The sequence below is a fragment of the Ochotona curzoniae genome, unplaced genomic scaffold (assembly GCF_017591425.1).
Source record: "Ochotona curzoniae isolate NIBS_2020 unplaced genomic scaffold, NIBS_Ocur_1.0 contig_1014, whole genome shotgun sequence".
NCBI lineage: Eukaryota > Metazoa > Chordata > Mammalia > Lagomorpha > Ochotonidae > Ochotona > Ochotona curzoniae.
In genome coordinates this window covers 48,695,854-48,711,660 of record NW_024464920.1, presented here as the reverse complement: position 1 = coordinate 48,711,660, position 15,807 = coordinate 48,695,854, and the positions used below count along the sequence as shown (strand labels likewise).

At 50.3% G+C, this 15,807-nt stretch overlaps 1 protein-coding gene across 4 annotated transcripts in view; it reads right to left on the bottom strand.

Moving 5' to 3' along the window:
- The window catches only part of EP300 (E1A binding protein p300), a 66,367-nt gene extending 52,978 nt beyond the window's left edge, over positions 1–13,389 (bottom strand). For 2 of the 4 annotated variants that reach the window (XM_040986608.1, XM_040986625.1), the window contains exon 1: positions 12,763–13,388. In XM_040986608.1, the coding sequence (XP_040842542.1) occupies positions 12,763–12,856 (94 nt within the window). In that variant the 5' untranslated portion in view covers positions 12,857–13,388. Of the gene's footprint in view, positions 1–12,762 lie in introns of all 4 variants that reach the window. The other 2 variants (XM_040986615.1, XM_040986635.1) reach the window with 2 other exon arrangements.
- Between the last annotated feature and the right edge of the window lie 2,418 nt (positions 13,390–15,807).

The following is a 15,807-nucleotide window of genomic DNA, read 5'->3' as shown; positions in this document are numbered from 1 at the left end:
GCTTCTTCACCTGAGTGTCCATTCAAGCTAAACAATGACATAAAAACGTGACTCTTGGTCCGGCGCGGTAGCCTAGCAGCTAAAGTCCTCACCCTCCACACACCAGGATCCCATATGGGCACATGTTCTAATCCCAGCAGCCCTGCTTCCCATCCAGCTCCCTGCCTGTGACCTCGGAAAGCAGCAGAGGGCCCAAAGCCTTGGGACCCTGCACCCATGTGGGAGACCCAAAGAAGCTCCTGGCTTCGGTCAGCTCAGCTCCAGCTGTTGTGGCTGCTTGGGGAGTGAATCATTGGACGGAAGATCTTCCTCTCCGTCTCTCTTCCTCTCTGTATATCTGACTCTCCGATAAAAATGAGTAAATCTTCATAAACAAAAATGTGACTAAAAGCAGATTTAAATCTGAATTGAAAAGTAAGCACAGTATTTATCAAATGAACAATGTATTTTTTAATGTTTATGATTTATTTTTATTTTTGATGGGACATGTATTTTTGAAACATGACAATTTAAGCAAAATTAGGTTTGGGTTAAACTAGTGCTGAGTCAAAGCACGCTTTTCATAATTACATGCTAATTCCACACATCACCTGTGGTGCTTTCCACATTTCTTGTAATCCTGTAGCAGTTACCAGGTAATTCCACCAAACAGGGAAAATGAGATCAACATCATAACCCACGAAACACAGATGAAACAATCTTCAAAATGAAGATCCTAAGCAATATTTTTTTAAAAGATTTATTTATTTATTGGAAAGTCAGATACACAGAGAGGAGGAGAGACAGAGAGGAAGATCTTCCGTCTGATGATTCACTCCCCAAGTGAGCGCAACGGCCGATGCTGTGCTGATCCAGGAACTTCTTCCAGGTCTCCCACGCGGGTGCAGGATCCCAAAGCTTTGGGCCGTCCTCGACTGCTTTCTCAGGCCACAAGCAGGAAGCTGGATGGGAAGTGGAGCTGCCAGGATTAGAACCGGTGCCCATATGGGATCCTGGTGCGTTCAAGGTTAGGACTTTAGCCACTAGGCCACACTGCCAGGCACGATCCTAAGCAATATTATCTTACAAACTGCACTAACCAGCACCAATCAGAATGTGCTCCAACAGGGAAGCAAGCTTAGCATCTCACTGACTACATTAACGACCGCCACTGCACACTGCCCTACCGAGAAGGCTCATACGTGGTGTGTGGAAAATAGGTTTATTTTTGTACTTTAGTACTAGTAAATCAATTCTGCTCTTAAACTGTGTTCACTAAGCAAAATGCCCATTGTTATTCTAAAGCCCGTCAGTTCTTAAGGACCCACTTGGAAGATAATCACCCACAGGCTCTCCCCTTCTAAATTTCTCCATGGAGTTAAAATGTTTTCTAAAATAATGAAAATGGGACCAGGTTAAGCTGCCCCTTACAACACCAACAACCCGTACAGGAGTGTGAATTTGAGATCTTTGTTGAGTTTCAGATCCAGCTTCCGGCTAATGCCCCTGGGAAGGCAGCAGGCGGCCCGGTGCTCAACTCCCTGCAGCCACAGGGTAGACCAGGAGGCTCTGGCCAGTGCTGGCTACTGCAAATTCACGGGAAGTGAACCTGTGAGTTCACAGTTTTTTCCCCCTCTCTTCCCTTGCCTCTCAAATAAACAAGTCTTAAAGAAAATAAGCAGACCAGATTTTAAATCTAACCCAATGTGAGGTCAGAGGACGTGTAAGATTGGTCGGCGGAAAGAACAAGGGCCCAGCACGGTAGCCTAGTGGCCAAAGTCCTTGTTTTGAACACGCTGGGATTCCATACAGGTGCCATTTGCGTCCTATACACCCCCTTCCCATCAGCAGCTCCTTGCTTGTGGCCCGGGAAAGCAGTCAGTCAGCCCAAGCCCTTGGGACCCTGCACCCACGAGGGAGACCCAGAAGAAACTCCAGGTTCCTGGCTTCAGATCAGCTCAGCTCCAGCCATTGGGGCAACTTGGAAAGTTTATAAACCTCGCCAATAAAATTAAGTCTTTAAAAAATTTTGATACAATGAAAGCTTTTAAAAAAAAAAGAAAATAAGAACAAAATCTCAGGTTGGAAGGGGGAGTGAGAAGGGCAGCCAGTGCAACAATTCATAAAAAAAGGGGGGGGGGAGGAGCAAAGTCAGTCAGAAGGTGAGCAACGATCAGAACATTCCGAGACCCTAACCCAGGACGGATTTAATAAAAAAAAGAAACGGGGGGGGGGGGGGGGGGGAGCCAAATCCACATAGCATTAAGCAATTCCAATAAAGCCTGACATACTGAGATAACGACCTGACCTCTTGCTCTTGTTGGTCTGGGGGCAGCTCTGTTTATATCGGACATTTTGGATGCATGGAATTCTAAAACACTGTAACCTTGAAAATTCACCTTGAGGTGAATTTTGCAAACCTTCAGGGAGCTGAATGGGAAGTGGAGCTGCCGGATTAGAACTGGTGCCCATATGGGATCCCGGCGCATTCAAAGGCAAGGCCTTTAACCACTATGCTATCGTGCCGGGCCCTGCAAATCTTATAAATTCACCAGACTCAAACAATTTTCCTAACCACCACTCAGTATTTTAAAATCAGGTTTTTCAAAGCCAGTACTGTGCCACATGCAGTACCCACATCCCATATGAACTGTATCTAGTCCCAGAGCTAGACACGGCTCCGTGCTCGTTAGCGTGCCTGGGAAAGGAGCTGGGACAGCCCAAGCTCTTGGGCTCCTGCCACCCACATGGGAGACTGCAAGAAGCCTCTGGTTCTTGGCTATGGTCTTTCAGTCCTGGCAACTGTGACTATTTGGGGGAAAAAAATTGTAGACAAGAGATTTAATTCTCCGTCTTTCCAATAAACATAAAATCTTAAACACAAAACAGCATTCTATTCTCCTGCAAATGACCAAAATTGACCTGATCACACAAACCGACCTTTCAAGAAGAGACAAGATACAACTATTTCAAAACACATAATCTGAAGAAATGTTAATAAAACTAAAATAACCACGTTAGGAAGAAAGGAACAACTTGTAATACACTTGAAAAAGCCTGTTTTATATACATTTGCACCAGAGATATTGCTGCACTGTACAGACCCACACAGCCATGCATGCTGGCAGCTGATGTATCTGAAACCCAGAAGCAAAGGGCAGAATTACAAGCAAATTTCAAAATACAAACATGACCTCAGAAGGTATACCCATGCCTTCTAAGTTGATTCTTAAGCCTCAACAACACTAGTCTTAAAATTTAAATAGAAACTGAGTGAAACTGATGGTGACCTGAGACCCACATTTAACCGTTTCAGTTTGACTATCTGCCTTGTTCTTTATTGATTTACCGATACAGTGACACTTTGCGACATAACACCAGCTCTGAGGATAACACGATCTTTAAAATCCCTCTCTGAGACTCAGCTTGGGGTCTGTTTTGGCATAGAGAATACAACTGTCCCCTGCACTGCTGCCATCCCACAGGGGCTCTGGTTTGAGTCTTGGTGCTCCACTCCGATGCAGCTCCGTTAACGGCCCAAGTGCCACTCACGTGGGAGGCCTGGTCCGTGTCCGTTCTAACGAGTTATACCAGCAGATGGAAAGAGTCTGTCGCCATTTCTTTCTGAAACGTTTTCAAATACCTAAATATCTTACAGATATGATTCAATTACATGTGTATTTCAAACTGAATTCTATGCTACTTAAGTACCATTAAATTGAACATTTCTCGATTTTGAGTAAATGCTGGAACTTGCTCCAGTGATACACACACACAATACTAAGTGGAAAAACTCTCATATTCCTTTAAAAAAATTTTCTAAAAAATTGTATAGCACTAAACAAGAGAAAACAAATGAATTCCATATATATGTAACTGGTTAATTAATTGTGAATCTTGGCAGTACACAATGGTCATTATAATTTACCTGAAACTTCCAAGCAAATGATAAGCTCATTTCAACAGAAGGAAAATTAGGGGCCCACACTTGTGGCAGAGTGAAGTGGGCCCCCCATAACACCAGCAACTTGTGAGTGCGCACCGGTCCGAGGCAGACTTTTCTGATCCAGCTCCCAGCTCATTCCTGTGGGAAAGCTGTGAGGACGATCCATGTACTTGGATTCCTGCCCCCAAACTGGGAGACCTAGGTGGAGTTCCAGGCTCCTGGTTCTGTCCTGCCCAGCCGTGGCCCTGGAGCAATCTGAGGAGTGAACCATCAGACAGAAGGTCTATTTCTTCGTCACTCTGCTTTTCATACACAAATAAGAAAAAGGAAAACAAAAGTTGTCGCTGTGGCAAAAATGAAGCCACAACCTGGACTGCCCTGTGTCCTGGTGCTTCCGGCCTGGGCTCCTGCCGACGTGTCTGCGAAGCCAACTGCAGAGAGGCTGAGTGCTCAGACCGCGGCGACCCACGTGGTAACCCCACGGCCTCACCACCCCGGCCAGTCCGATGGAGGCCCGGCTTCTCAGCCCACTCACAGCAGTGGATGCATCTCTCTCTTCCTCACTCCTTCCCCATAACACACTCTGTGTCTTTGTTTTTCCCCTGCCACTTATCCTACATATTCACCTCCAGAATGAGTCCTTCCCAACCTTACTGCTCTTACTCCTAAATTTCTTTTTTTCAAGATTTATCTATTTTTATTAGAAAGTCAGACATACAGAGAGGACAGACAGCTCTTCTGTCTGCTGATACACTCTCTAAGTGGCCACAACGGCTGCAGCTGAGGCAATCCGAAGCCAGGAACCAGGAGTTTCTTCTGGGTCTCCCACACAGGTGCAGGGTCCCAAGGCTTTGGGCCGTCCTCAACTGCTTTCCCAGGCCACAGGCAGGGAGCTGGATGGGAAGTGGAGCAGCTGGGACAAGAACCAGCACCCATATGGGATCCTGATGTATGCAAAATGAGGACTTTAGCTGCTAAGCTACAGTGTCTGGCCTGTACTCCTAAAAATCTTGATTCTGTTAAAATAAATGGTAAGACCCTTAACATGCTTTTTATAAAAGGTCTCCAACAGCCTTTTCTGTCTTCCATGAAAATTCCCCAGTGTGTTCTAGTTCCGTAAGAATCATCTGTATTTACTCCATCTGAAATTGCCCTCCAACCTTTCCCCACTTTCCACTCCATCAACCCTATCAATTATACATGTTCTCTGAGATTTTCTAACAATATCTCAAAATCAGTGCCAGAAAAGATCTCTATACCACCTTCAACCAAAACTTTGTAAGTTATCAGAGCATGGGGAAAAGTGAATCATTCATACACCAATTCTGTCATATCCCTAAAGGATTTGAGAGCAGAAAGCACACTAACGCATCGTTAATCTCCAATGCCTACCGTGTAGTTACTCAGTGCACCAGCTGAACTGAGAAACAGGTAAACAGTGACTGCTTTATTCAGGCCAACTATACAATCCCAAGATGTAACTCGGCATGCCAACGCCTCATCTACCACCCAGCGGCCTCCACTGTGGGTCATCTGGATTCCTGTCTCTCACTACCTAATAATCAATTAGTAACGTAGCATGTTCTATAGTAAGAACTCCCCTATGCCACAGTTAGAAACCTAAACCAAGTGCTTCATCGCCTATGTAACCCTGCTTCTTCCCAAATCACTCATTTTAATCACCTCAGGTACAATTCGGCCCCATCCATGCAGGTTGACTGAACCATGACCATTGCAAAGTCATGAACGCTCACGCACTTGCACAGCTCTTACCCCTCACACCGCACTCAGCCAGGCAGGACGGCACCTTCAACAGACCACACTCGGGCTTCACGTGAGCATCATACATTCACACAGCACGCATGGTATTTTTAAATTCTCCCAGGAGGTTTTTAAAAGAACTCTCTTAATCCAACCTTGGGTCATTCTTACTATCCCCACCTCTATCCCAGAGATCCAAGATCAGACAAAACTCAAGGATAGCTATCCGGGGGCCTCTGCATGGTTAAAGTCCTAGCTTTATCCCATATGGCCACTGGTTCATGTGCCCAGAGGCTCTGCTTCCCATCCAGCTCCCTGCTTGTGGCCTGGGAAAGCAGCTGAGAATGGCCCAAAGCCTTGGGACCCTGCACCTGTGTGGGAAATGTAGAAGCGCCTGGATCCTGGCTTCGGATCAGCTCAGTTCCGGCCTCTGCACCCGCTTGGAGAGCATCTATCTCCAGCAATCTGGGGAGTGGGGGTGGGGCAATCAAGAGATCTGCCTCTCCTCCTCTTTGTAACTCTGCCTTTCGAATAAAAATAACTTTTTAAAGAAAAAGATGTACTGAGTTACGAGTGTGATTAATTCATTTACTTTCTTTTTTTAAAAAAGATTTATTTCTTGGGCCCAGCGTGGTGGCCTTGCAGCTAAAGTCCTTACCTTGAACGCACCGGGATCCCATATGGGCGCCGGTTCTAATCCCGGCAGCTCCACTTCCCATCCAGCATCCACTTCCCATCCATAGGCCTTGGGACCCTGCACCCACATGGGAGACCCAGAGGAAAGTTCCTGGATCCTGGCTTTGGATCAGCACAGCACCTGCCTTTGCGGTCACTTGGGGAGTGAATCATTGGACGGAAGATTATTCTGTTTCTATTCCTCTCTGTGTATCTTACTTTGCAATAAAAATAAATACACCTTAAAAAAATTTATTTCTTTTTATTGGAAAGGCGGATATAGAGAGAGGAGAGACAGTGAGGAAGACCTTCCATCCGCCGTTTCACTCCCCAAGTGACCGCAATGCCAGAGATGTGCCCATCTGAAGCCACGAGCCAGGAGCTCTTCTGGGTCTCCCACATAGATCTCCAGGGTCCCAAGGCTTTAGGCCGTCCTCGACTGCTTTCCCAGGCCACAAGCAGGGAGCTGGATGGGAAGTGGGGCTGCTGGGACTTGAACCAGTTATGTTCCAGGAGAGTGGTGTCGCAGGCAGCAATCTCACCTGCTGTAACATACTGGCCCCATGGAACCCGTATCCCATATTCTCACAGTCCTAAAAACCTTCACCTTTAGGTGGATGCAATACAAGCTAACCACATGAAGGCCTGCTCCAAGATTCAGCTCCTGCGGAATTTTATGTACTTGGCTTTCTGTTTATTCAATGTATATATCTGTAAAATCAAAAGCAAAAAAACCCTGCTGCTTTTCCTTCTGGCTTACTTAGCATTTATATTTAAAAAGTTGAGCACATGCAAGAACTGTCCTAGGGATTTTATTCAGAGATTTCTCACTTATTTGTCACTACAACTCCCCGTAGCTACTGTAAGACAGGAAGTTGAGACACGGTTTAAGTAACTGCCTGAAGAGTCACACTTAATGTAAACTCCAGTAGTAAGTTGGACACTGACACCTTTTTCCTAGCATTCTCTTTTTTTCTAGTAGTTTTTACTTTCTCACTCTCCAAACTACCCCTTCCTAAAAACCTCAAAGCTCAGGGACCAGCACTGCAATCAAGCCACTGCATCCGACGGGAAAAGGTGAGCTCTGACTGCTCCTTGCCCATGTGCCTGGGAAAGCAGCAGCAGACAGGCTAAGGACTTGGGAAGCTGCCACCCATGTGGAAGACCCAGATGGAATTCCAGACTCCTGGCTTCAGTCTGGCCATTTGTAGGAATGAATCAGTGGATGAATATCGATTGATCACTCTTGCTCTTTATCAAATAAAAAAAAATAAAAGAATCTTTTAAAAAAAAAATCCAATGGTTGGGCCCAGCACGGTAGCCTAGCTACCCTGTTTGGTCACTTCTCGTCCAATGCCCGTGCAGCCCAGGATGATGAAATCAAGCATGTTGAGCACCCACACAAGACAAGGATGTAGATCCTCACTCCAGGCGCTAACAACTCCACATCCAGAGACACGTTCAGCGCTGAAGTCATTTTCAGCTACCATGAAAAACAAGTGCTCTGCCAGCACGTGCCAGATCCCATATGGGTGCAGGATCTAGTACCGGAGGCCCTGCTTCCAATCCAACTTCCAGCTTGTGGCCTGGGAAAGCAGTCGAGCACGGCCCAAAGCCTTGGAACCCTGGAGAACCGGAAGAGGCTCTGGACTCCTGGCTTCGGATTAGAGCAGCTCCAGCCGCTGAGGCCGCTTGGGGAATAAATCAGTGGACAGAAGATCTTCCTGTCTGTTTATCTGACCTTCTAGTAGAAATAAATCTTGTTTTAAAAAATCCAATGGTTAAAACAGTTTTATTTGGCATATTTACTTGTCTATTTAATTTCATTAATTTTTGCCACATTCAAATTCAACTTACAAAAAGGAAGAAATACTAAAATTTGGACAAACACACAAAAGCAATTAATTCCATTAATTGTTGGGCATACAAACTGGCATAATAACTTTTGAACTGCTTCTGTAAATATACCACAAAGAATATTTTGCACTCCCACTCGTAGCCCCAACATTTTTCCCCCTTTCCTATTTATCAGTTAATGTTCCTATCAACATGGCCAGGTGCTAACTTTCAGCAGGTCAGTTTTTCTACCCCTGATGAGACAGACTGCAGAGCAGGGAGACAACAGAAGAACCCATGTCAAAGGCAACTGAGGCAGAGCCCCTGCCCCGCCCCGGCCAGCCTGCGCTGGATGCTCCACTGGCTCCCTGTCTCCTCCCTCGGATCAGGGCACCCACACTGTAACACACACAACACTGGCAACAGTAACTCAGTTCATTTCACCACCCATCAGAGAACCTCCTGGCAGTCCTCTCAATGAACTTACAGGTCTTGAGACTATGTAATGGTCAGAGAGGTTGAAGGTGAACACCAATGAGGGGCGTGAGCAAACTCCAAGCACGACTCCAACATTCACTCCTCAGAAAAAAGCATCGCCAATCTCAAAGCTTTCGCAGGGGTAGGGGGAGGTGATAAAGGACCTCCATCAAAAATGTTCTCCTTAGGAATTACAAATCACACAGGCCCGGCACGATAGCCTAGTGGCTAAATCCTTGCCCTGCTTGTGCTGCGATCCAGTCCGCATCCAGGTTATCCCACTTCCCATCCAGCTCCCTGTCTGTGGCCTGGGAAACCAGCAGAGGACGGCCCAAAGCCTTGGGACCCTGCATTCACATGGGAAACCCAGAAGAGGCTCCCTGGCTCCAGGCTTCGGATCAGCTCAGCTCCAGCTGTTGCATCCACTTGGGGAGTGAAACAGCAGATGGAAGATGTTTCTGTCTCTCCTGTCTGCAAATCTGACTTTCCAACAAAAATAAATAAATCTTCAGGAAAAAAAAAATGATGACAAATCACTAATACAGTGGAATTTTATGAAAGTAAAATTGACATTTAAAAAATCCTAGCAACTTCTCAACCAAGTCCATTCATCATTCCAAATGCAGGTATATGGGATCTGCCCTGTGTCCCTGACACAGCAGGGAGAAAAAGGCAGAAACTCCCCATCGACTCTGACACATCCAGTGAGGGCAGGAGGCTGCACCCAGAGCAGGAGCTCTGCCCAGCTTGACTGTCCTTGCAGAGTGCTCTCAGCAGTCAGGGTTTAGTAACAAGCGCACGATCTGCTCGCAGACCTGGGAAGGCACCGGAGTCACACTCACGGATGATCAGTTGTACCTGCTGCTAACTTTTCTGGTCAATAATGTCACCAACCAGGGTAGGGGCGGGTCTGGTGGGGGTTACTGTGGGTCGCTCTGACTGGGCTGCAGCTCCCACTGGTTTATGTGATGACCGAGTATGTGATGGGCAGAACCAGGATAGACCCCAACACCCACTGGTTCCGGTGGAAGACTGCGCTGGAAATGGACCCAACCCAGCAGTTGCAACCACCAGCTGATGGGGTGATGGACGGTGGTCGGCCTTGTACTTGCTAGCACATACAGGAATCTGGTCTGGGAACACCTCAAAGTCTCTTTGGGGATCCCCTCAATCGAAATGGCGGACTTTAGAACCTTAACCAAGAAAAGACGGAAGATAGGTAAATCAACCACCACAGCTATATGTTGGCAACGAAATACTGGACAAATGGAGACTCTATGATGGACTATGTCAATCAGTGGATTCTTCAACAGCCTCATCATGCCTGGAGTGGCGAGACTGGCAGCAATGCATAACTGGTGAGCTACCAAAACCACTTGAGCAAGGATCTCAGAGTACTCCCTACATCCGGGACCTGGGGGTGGGGGGGCGGAGACTGAGTGGGGCTTCTCCCTCAATATTCCCTTTAGCCCTTGTATCTTTTTACCCTAATTAACAATGTAAAGATTGCCAAAATACAATTTAAAAAAAGTGAAAAACCCAGCTTTTATGATGAGGGGAGTGGAGAGCAGGACAAGAAGTTCTTTCATTTATCAAATATTTTGCCCTAACCATAACAAAATAAATAAAATTTTCAACAGATCAAATAAAAACATTACAAAGATAAAAGTAAATCTTTCCCTCTTATTCCAACACGTACAACCTGAATTTAACACAACTTACTTGTACTAAGGGCTTCTCAGGGTACTGCTGCATCAGTGCCTAAGCTGAGACTCAGAAGGCTCGACTGACTCTTTTAATAGTTTTGTGTGTCACTCCCTGGATCCTAGTATTCTTTCTTGTAAATGCAACTCTCAAATAACCTCAGAAGCTTACATCATTTTTTAAAACTTCTGGAATCCAGCAATTATTTTACCAATTCTATGGGGAAAAAATCATAACCGAGGACCAAGGAATAACTTCCTTGCAAACATATAGAATATCCAAGTGACAACTCCAGCAAAAACATCTAAGTTACAAGTTCGAAACATCTGAGTTTTAAAAGTAACTCCAATACAACTTGACTGAAAATTACACAAATTGCTGAGTGCAAAACAAACAAATAAAAAAAAATCACCACGTAACAACCACCAATCTGCAGTTAGTTCACAGAGGACGGTACTTTACACACACTTCTCATCCAAAACAAGACTGCTTACAATCAGAAACCGTACAAAGAACTCAGGAAATCGGGTCTCGATTCGGGAATGTGGGGAGTGCGACTCAACCCTCACTACACAGTCGAGAAAAAGTCAATACCAAGAGTGAACGAGCGTGAGCTGAGGCTTGTTGTAACTGTAGAAATCCACCGGCAATATCTGGGCCTCTTAGAATTTATTCAGAGATACTTGCAGTAGCAGAGCAGTTTTTGTGCACTACACAGGTAAAGACGCCAAGCAATGAGCCGGTGACCCCGACACGGGTTGGTGAGAGCTCGGCAGGACAACTGAACGAGCTTCCCACACAGCTCCAAGGCAAGCTGCTCCATCAGCTCTGGGCTCAAAGTTCCTAAAACTTTTCCCTACAGTATTCCGACTTGACTCAAATGGTCGATCCATGACCACACTTCACCAAAGTCTACAGCGGAACAGATACATGCCTAAACATTATCTTACAAAAGTTCTTGTGAATGACACAAGTGCCAAGGAATCCAATACTATGTGTATGCATGAATTCTCAAGAAAAATCTTACAAAACAACAACAACAACAACAACAAAAATCCCTGAAGAAACAGCAGGGAATTGGTCCAGATCAAAGTTCAGGGCACAGGCAATGTTAGCAAGGGCCGGTCGAGGAACTCCGCAGCGCAGACGCCTCTTCCTCACTTTCTTCAGGATAACAAACTAAGGCCTCACGGGGATTTTTCTTAAAAAGCGACAACTGTATGCCTGGCACCCCCTGGCACCCCCCCCGTCACCCCCCCCCCGTGCGGCACCTACACCTCCAGCTCCATTGTGCGCACGGCGGCAGAGGCAGGGGACGCCTGCGATGCCCCACGCTGGGCACTACCCCGTGTGGCCAAGCCAGGGCTGGGCCATCAGCACAGCATCCTGACGCAAAGTGTAAGGGGAGAAAGAGGAAGAGGAGGGTGGCAGAGGTCTCCCTGAATTCCTAACAAAGGGACCTGTCCACAGCAGGGCAGAGAAAGAATCCACAGGGCTTGGAAAGGGAAGTCTCCGTCCCCGAACGTTTTAAGGGCAAGATGGCAAAACCACACACAATAAACAACCCGAGGCACAGTTCAGACCCTACAAAGGGTTCACGTGGGACTCCACTGGCTGCAGCTTGTCAGCTGTGTAACTCCGCAAAACCGTGTGTCTCTCGTCCCCAACGAGAAAGTTGACTACAAACTGCAAGGAAAATGCCCCTGTCTCCCTCGGAAAGAAACAATATCAGACATTTTGGTCTCACACCAAAGAAGCAGGGATGTAAAATGAACTGCGCTCCATATTGATTCCCAAAGCAAATACAAAAATTTAAAAAGAAAAAAACGCAAGCTTGACAATGGCAAGTAAAAGAATTCGGTTCAACTTCACATCAAATCTGAAATCCAGACCTCCAACGAAGGCAAGATTTTTTTTAATGCCTTATTCCTGCTTAGAAAAGTGCGTACAACAGAGGGAAAAAAAAAATCCTGAAAAAGAGGAGTGTGAGGTAGAAAGAACTGAATAAGTGCATTGCAGAAGCAGGGGCTTGCAATTTCTCATTTATCACCAACCCCCAAAAGGTACGTCTGAAATCTCCCCGAGTCCACGGAGAGCCGCACACAGGGCTGCAGCGGCAGCTCCCCGACCAAGTGCACGGGGGACAATAAGGCCCTCTCCACGCAGCACCCACTCGCGAGCTCCCACTCCAGGACAGACACCCATCGGACACGGCCGAGCCACGAAGATGGTCGGGCCACCGGCCGCCTCCGGCCGGCCCATTCAAACACCTTGAAAATTAACGAAGGGGCAGGGAACGGGGAGAGAGGGAGAGAATACGGAAGAGGGACGGTGCCGGGCAGCAGCCCACGGGAGCGTGGAGGACGGGGGCTCGCTCGACTAACCTGTGCCGTCGCTGGCCGACGCCGAGAGGGCCGGAGACGAGAGTTTAGGCCGCTTGGCTGAAGGCGGCCCCGGTTCCACCACATTCTCGGCCATTTTTAATTCTTTCGGAGACGCCGGCGAGGAAGGCGAGAATCCTCGGAAAATCTCCGGTCGGGCCCGAGGCGCCCGCCCCGCTCCGTCGAGTGAGCTCGGGGGGCTCGGCCGGCACCCGAGGCCGGCAGGGGTGGGGGGGGCGCCGGGCCAAGTTCCTTTTTTTTCCCCCTCTCTCTCTCTCCCCGCCGGCTCGCGGTGACCGGAGAGGGATGCGGACTCGAGAGAAAAAGGTAGGGGCAAGTGCGAGGGGCCGGGCCTGCGGGCAGGCCCGAGCGGAGCGCAGGAACGCGGGCCCGCCGAGCGCGTCGGCCGCGGCCACTTCCCGGACGAGTCGCGGCTCTCAGAGGCGCGGTCCCCGGCCCGCCGCGGCCGGCCCCTGCCCAGCCGAGGTCTCTCGGAGCTCCGCCGCCGCCATCAGCCTCTTCCTCCTCGGCGCTGTCCTCCTCCTTCTCATCGCCTCCAGGAGGCGGGGGCGAGAAGGGGGGGAGAGCAGGAGGAGGAGGAGGAGGAGGCGACGAGCAGCACTCACCTCCTCCCGGTGCCCCCTCCCGGGCCCGCGCCCCCACCCTCCCGGCCCTGCTCCTCCTCCCGCCGCCGCCGCCGCCGCCGCCGCCGCACCGGCCCCTAATGGCCGCGCAGAGCTCGCCCGAGCCGACGAGTCAGGCCGGCGCCTCCGCCTCACATCGCGCGGCGGCCGGCGGAGCGGAGGCACGGCGAGGACGCCCGGCGCCCGCCGAGCTCGCCGGCCCGACGAGGGCCGAGGGGGGCCGGGCCGACGAGCGCCGCCCGGAGCAGGGCCCCTCGCTCGGGGAGACGGCGCAGGCGGATCTCGTCTCCTCCGGGCGCCGGGCTCGCTCCTTCGCCCTCCTCTCCCGCGGGAAAAAGAAAAGAAAAAAAAAAAAAATCAATCCGTTCGTGCCCCTCCCGCCGCGTCGCCCCGGCGGGCAGCCCAGGTGCCCGGAGCGCCCGCCCCCCGGGGCTCCTGCTCGGGGCCGCCCTCGGCGGGGCCGGCCGCGGGGGGTTATGTAATGGTCCCCCCACTCAGGCGTCGACGCCGGCCCGGCTCCCGGGGGCCGCGGCGGGGGTGTGTGCAGGCGGCAGGGGGGCTGGGGGTCGCCTCAGCCCCGTGCGCCCCGGGCCCCCGGCCACTGTCTCCTCCTGGCCCTGGCCGCCTCTCTCCGGCCTGACTCCACTGCCCGCACCCGTTCGTTCCCGCAGTTCGCACTCGGGCCCGGCGTCCCCGCTCGCCCACTCTCCGCCCGCTCTCCCTCTCGCCCTCGCTCCCCCCCGGAGCCTAGCACACAAACAAGATGGCGGCTGTTGTTTCTTCCCTCGGCCGAATCCTCCTTACAGGCTAGCGGTAGCGGCGGCGGCCGGAAATGAGCCAAGGGAGGGTGGGGGGGCGGCGGGGGGCGGGGCGCGGCCTGCTAGGGGCGGGGCGAGGGGCGGGGCCGAGCCCCGAGCGGCTCACACAATGGGGGAAAGCGGAGCCGGGGGCGGGGCCGGCTGCCATCACGGGGATCCGCCCAAGGCCCCTGCGCGCCGGGCGCTTCCGCAAACTCCCCCGGCGTCACCCGGTGGCTCCCTTTAAAGGGGAGGATTGCGCGGAGGGGGGGCGGGTGGAGAGCCGGGGGCGGACTCGGGCTCTATTTTCAGTCGGTGGACAGTTGCCGGGAAAAGTACCCCGGGCTCGGTGTCGGAAAAGGGGGCCGGTGGCAACTGGGGTTGACGGAGCTCCCGGAAAAGGCGCTAAGTCACGGCGCAGGTGGCCGAGCGGCAGCGCCCCTGGGTGATACGGGCTTGGCGCCCGGCACCCTCGTTCCTTGGGCGGCGGGTCTTTGGAACCCGGAGTTTGGAGCTTGAGACCCCAGGGCTCTGCCCAGCGCCTACCCCCAAACGCAGCGAATGTGTGCCCCCCGCCACCACGCACAACACCGGCCTCCCAAATGACACAGGTTGGGAGTTGTTTCCGTTTGAGTTCGCCCATCTTTTTTTTTTTTTTTCTTTAAGTAGAGACATGTATAATACTTTGATAAATAGAAAACAAAACTCCCACGGCGCTGGGAGGATGTGTGAGGACCAGACCCCAACATCCTCCCCCGCGCCCTGCTTCCGTGGCCCTCCTCATGCAGGGGTCCCTGAAGTAGTTTGCTGGACACACCTGGGGCCCGAAGACATTTGAAGGGAATCTTCTCACACATCCTCACTGATAGAGCAGTCTAATAAAAGATTGCCTTATTTTAAAAGCTGCTGTGAGGGGGGGGTCGTGATAAAGCAAAAATGCAATGTGCCGTGGATGATTTAAAGATGGGACAGGAAGCAAAAGTGAAAGATGCTCGGATGTGGAATGCTGGGTGACAGGGAGGGACTCGGGGAACCCTACGTTTGGCCCTGGAGGAGCCCGAAACAACTCGCCTTTGGAAACTAATAAGCCTCATAGGTAAAGCACCTTAGTTGGGGCTTACACAGACAGTTTATTTTCTGTTTTTGTGGGGTTTTTTTCTTTAATTATTTTTATTTGAAAAAGAGAAGAGAGGGACATCTTCTACCAGCTGGTTCACTCCACAAATGGCTGCAACAGCTGGAGCTGAGCTGATCCGAAACCAGGAGCCAGGAGATTCTTCCAGGTCTCCCATGTGGGTGCAGGGTCCCAAGGCTTTGGGCCGTCCTCGACTGCTTTCCCAGGCCACAAGCAGGGAGCTGGATGGGAAGTGGAGCTGCCAGGATTAGAACCGGCGCCCATATGGGATCCTGGCATGTTCAAGGCGAGGACTTTAGCCGCTAGGCCACAGCGCCAGGCCAGAATGAAGTTTCAATGGCAGGAAATGATCCACTCATTGCTCTTAACTTCCCACCACAAAGGCACATGGAATCATTTCTTTCTCATTACTAGTATTCTGTTTATTTGAAAGGCAGACTTGGGGAGTGGGCAGGGTGTTCTGTCTGTTGGT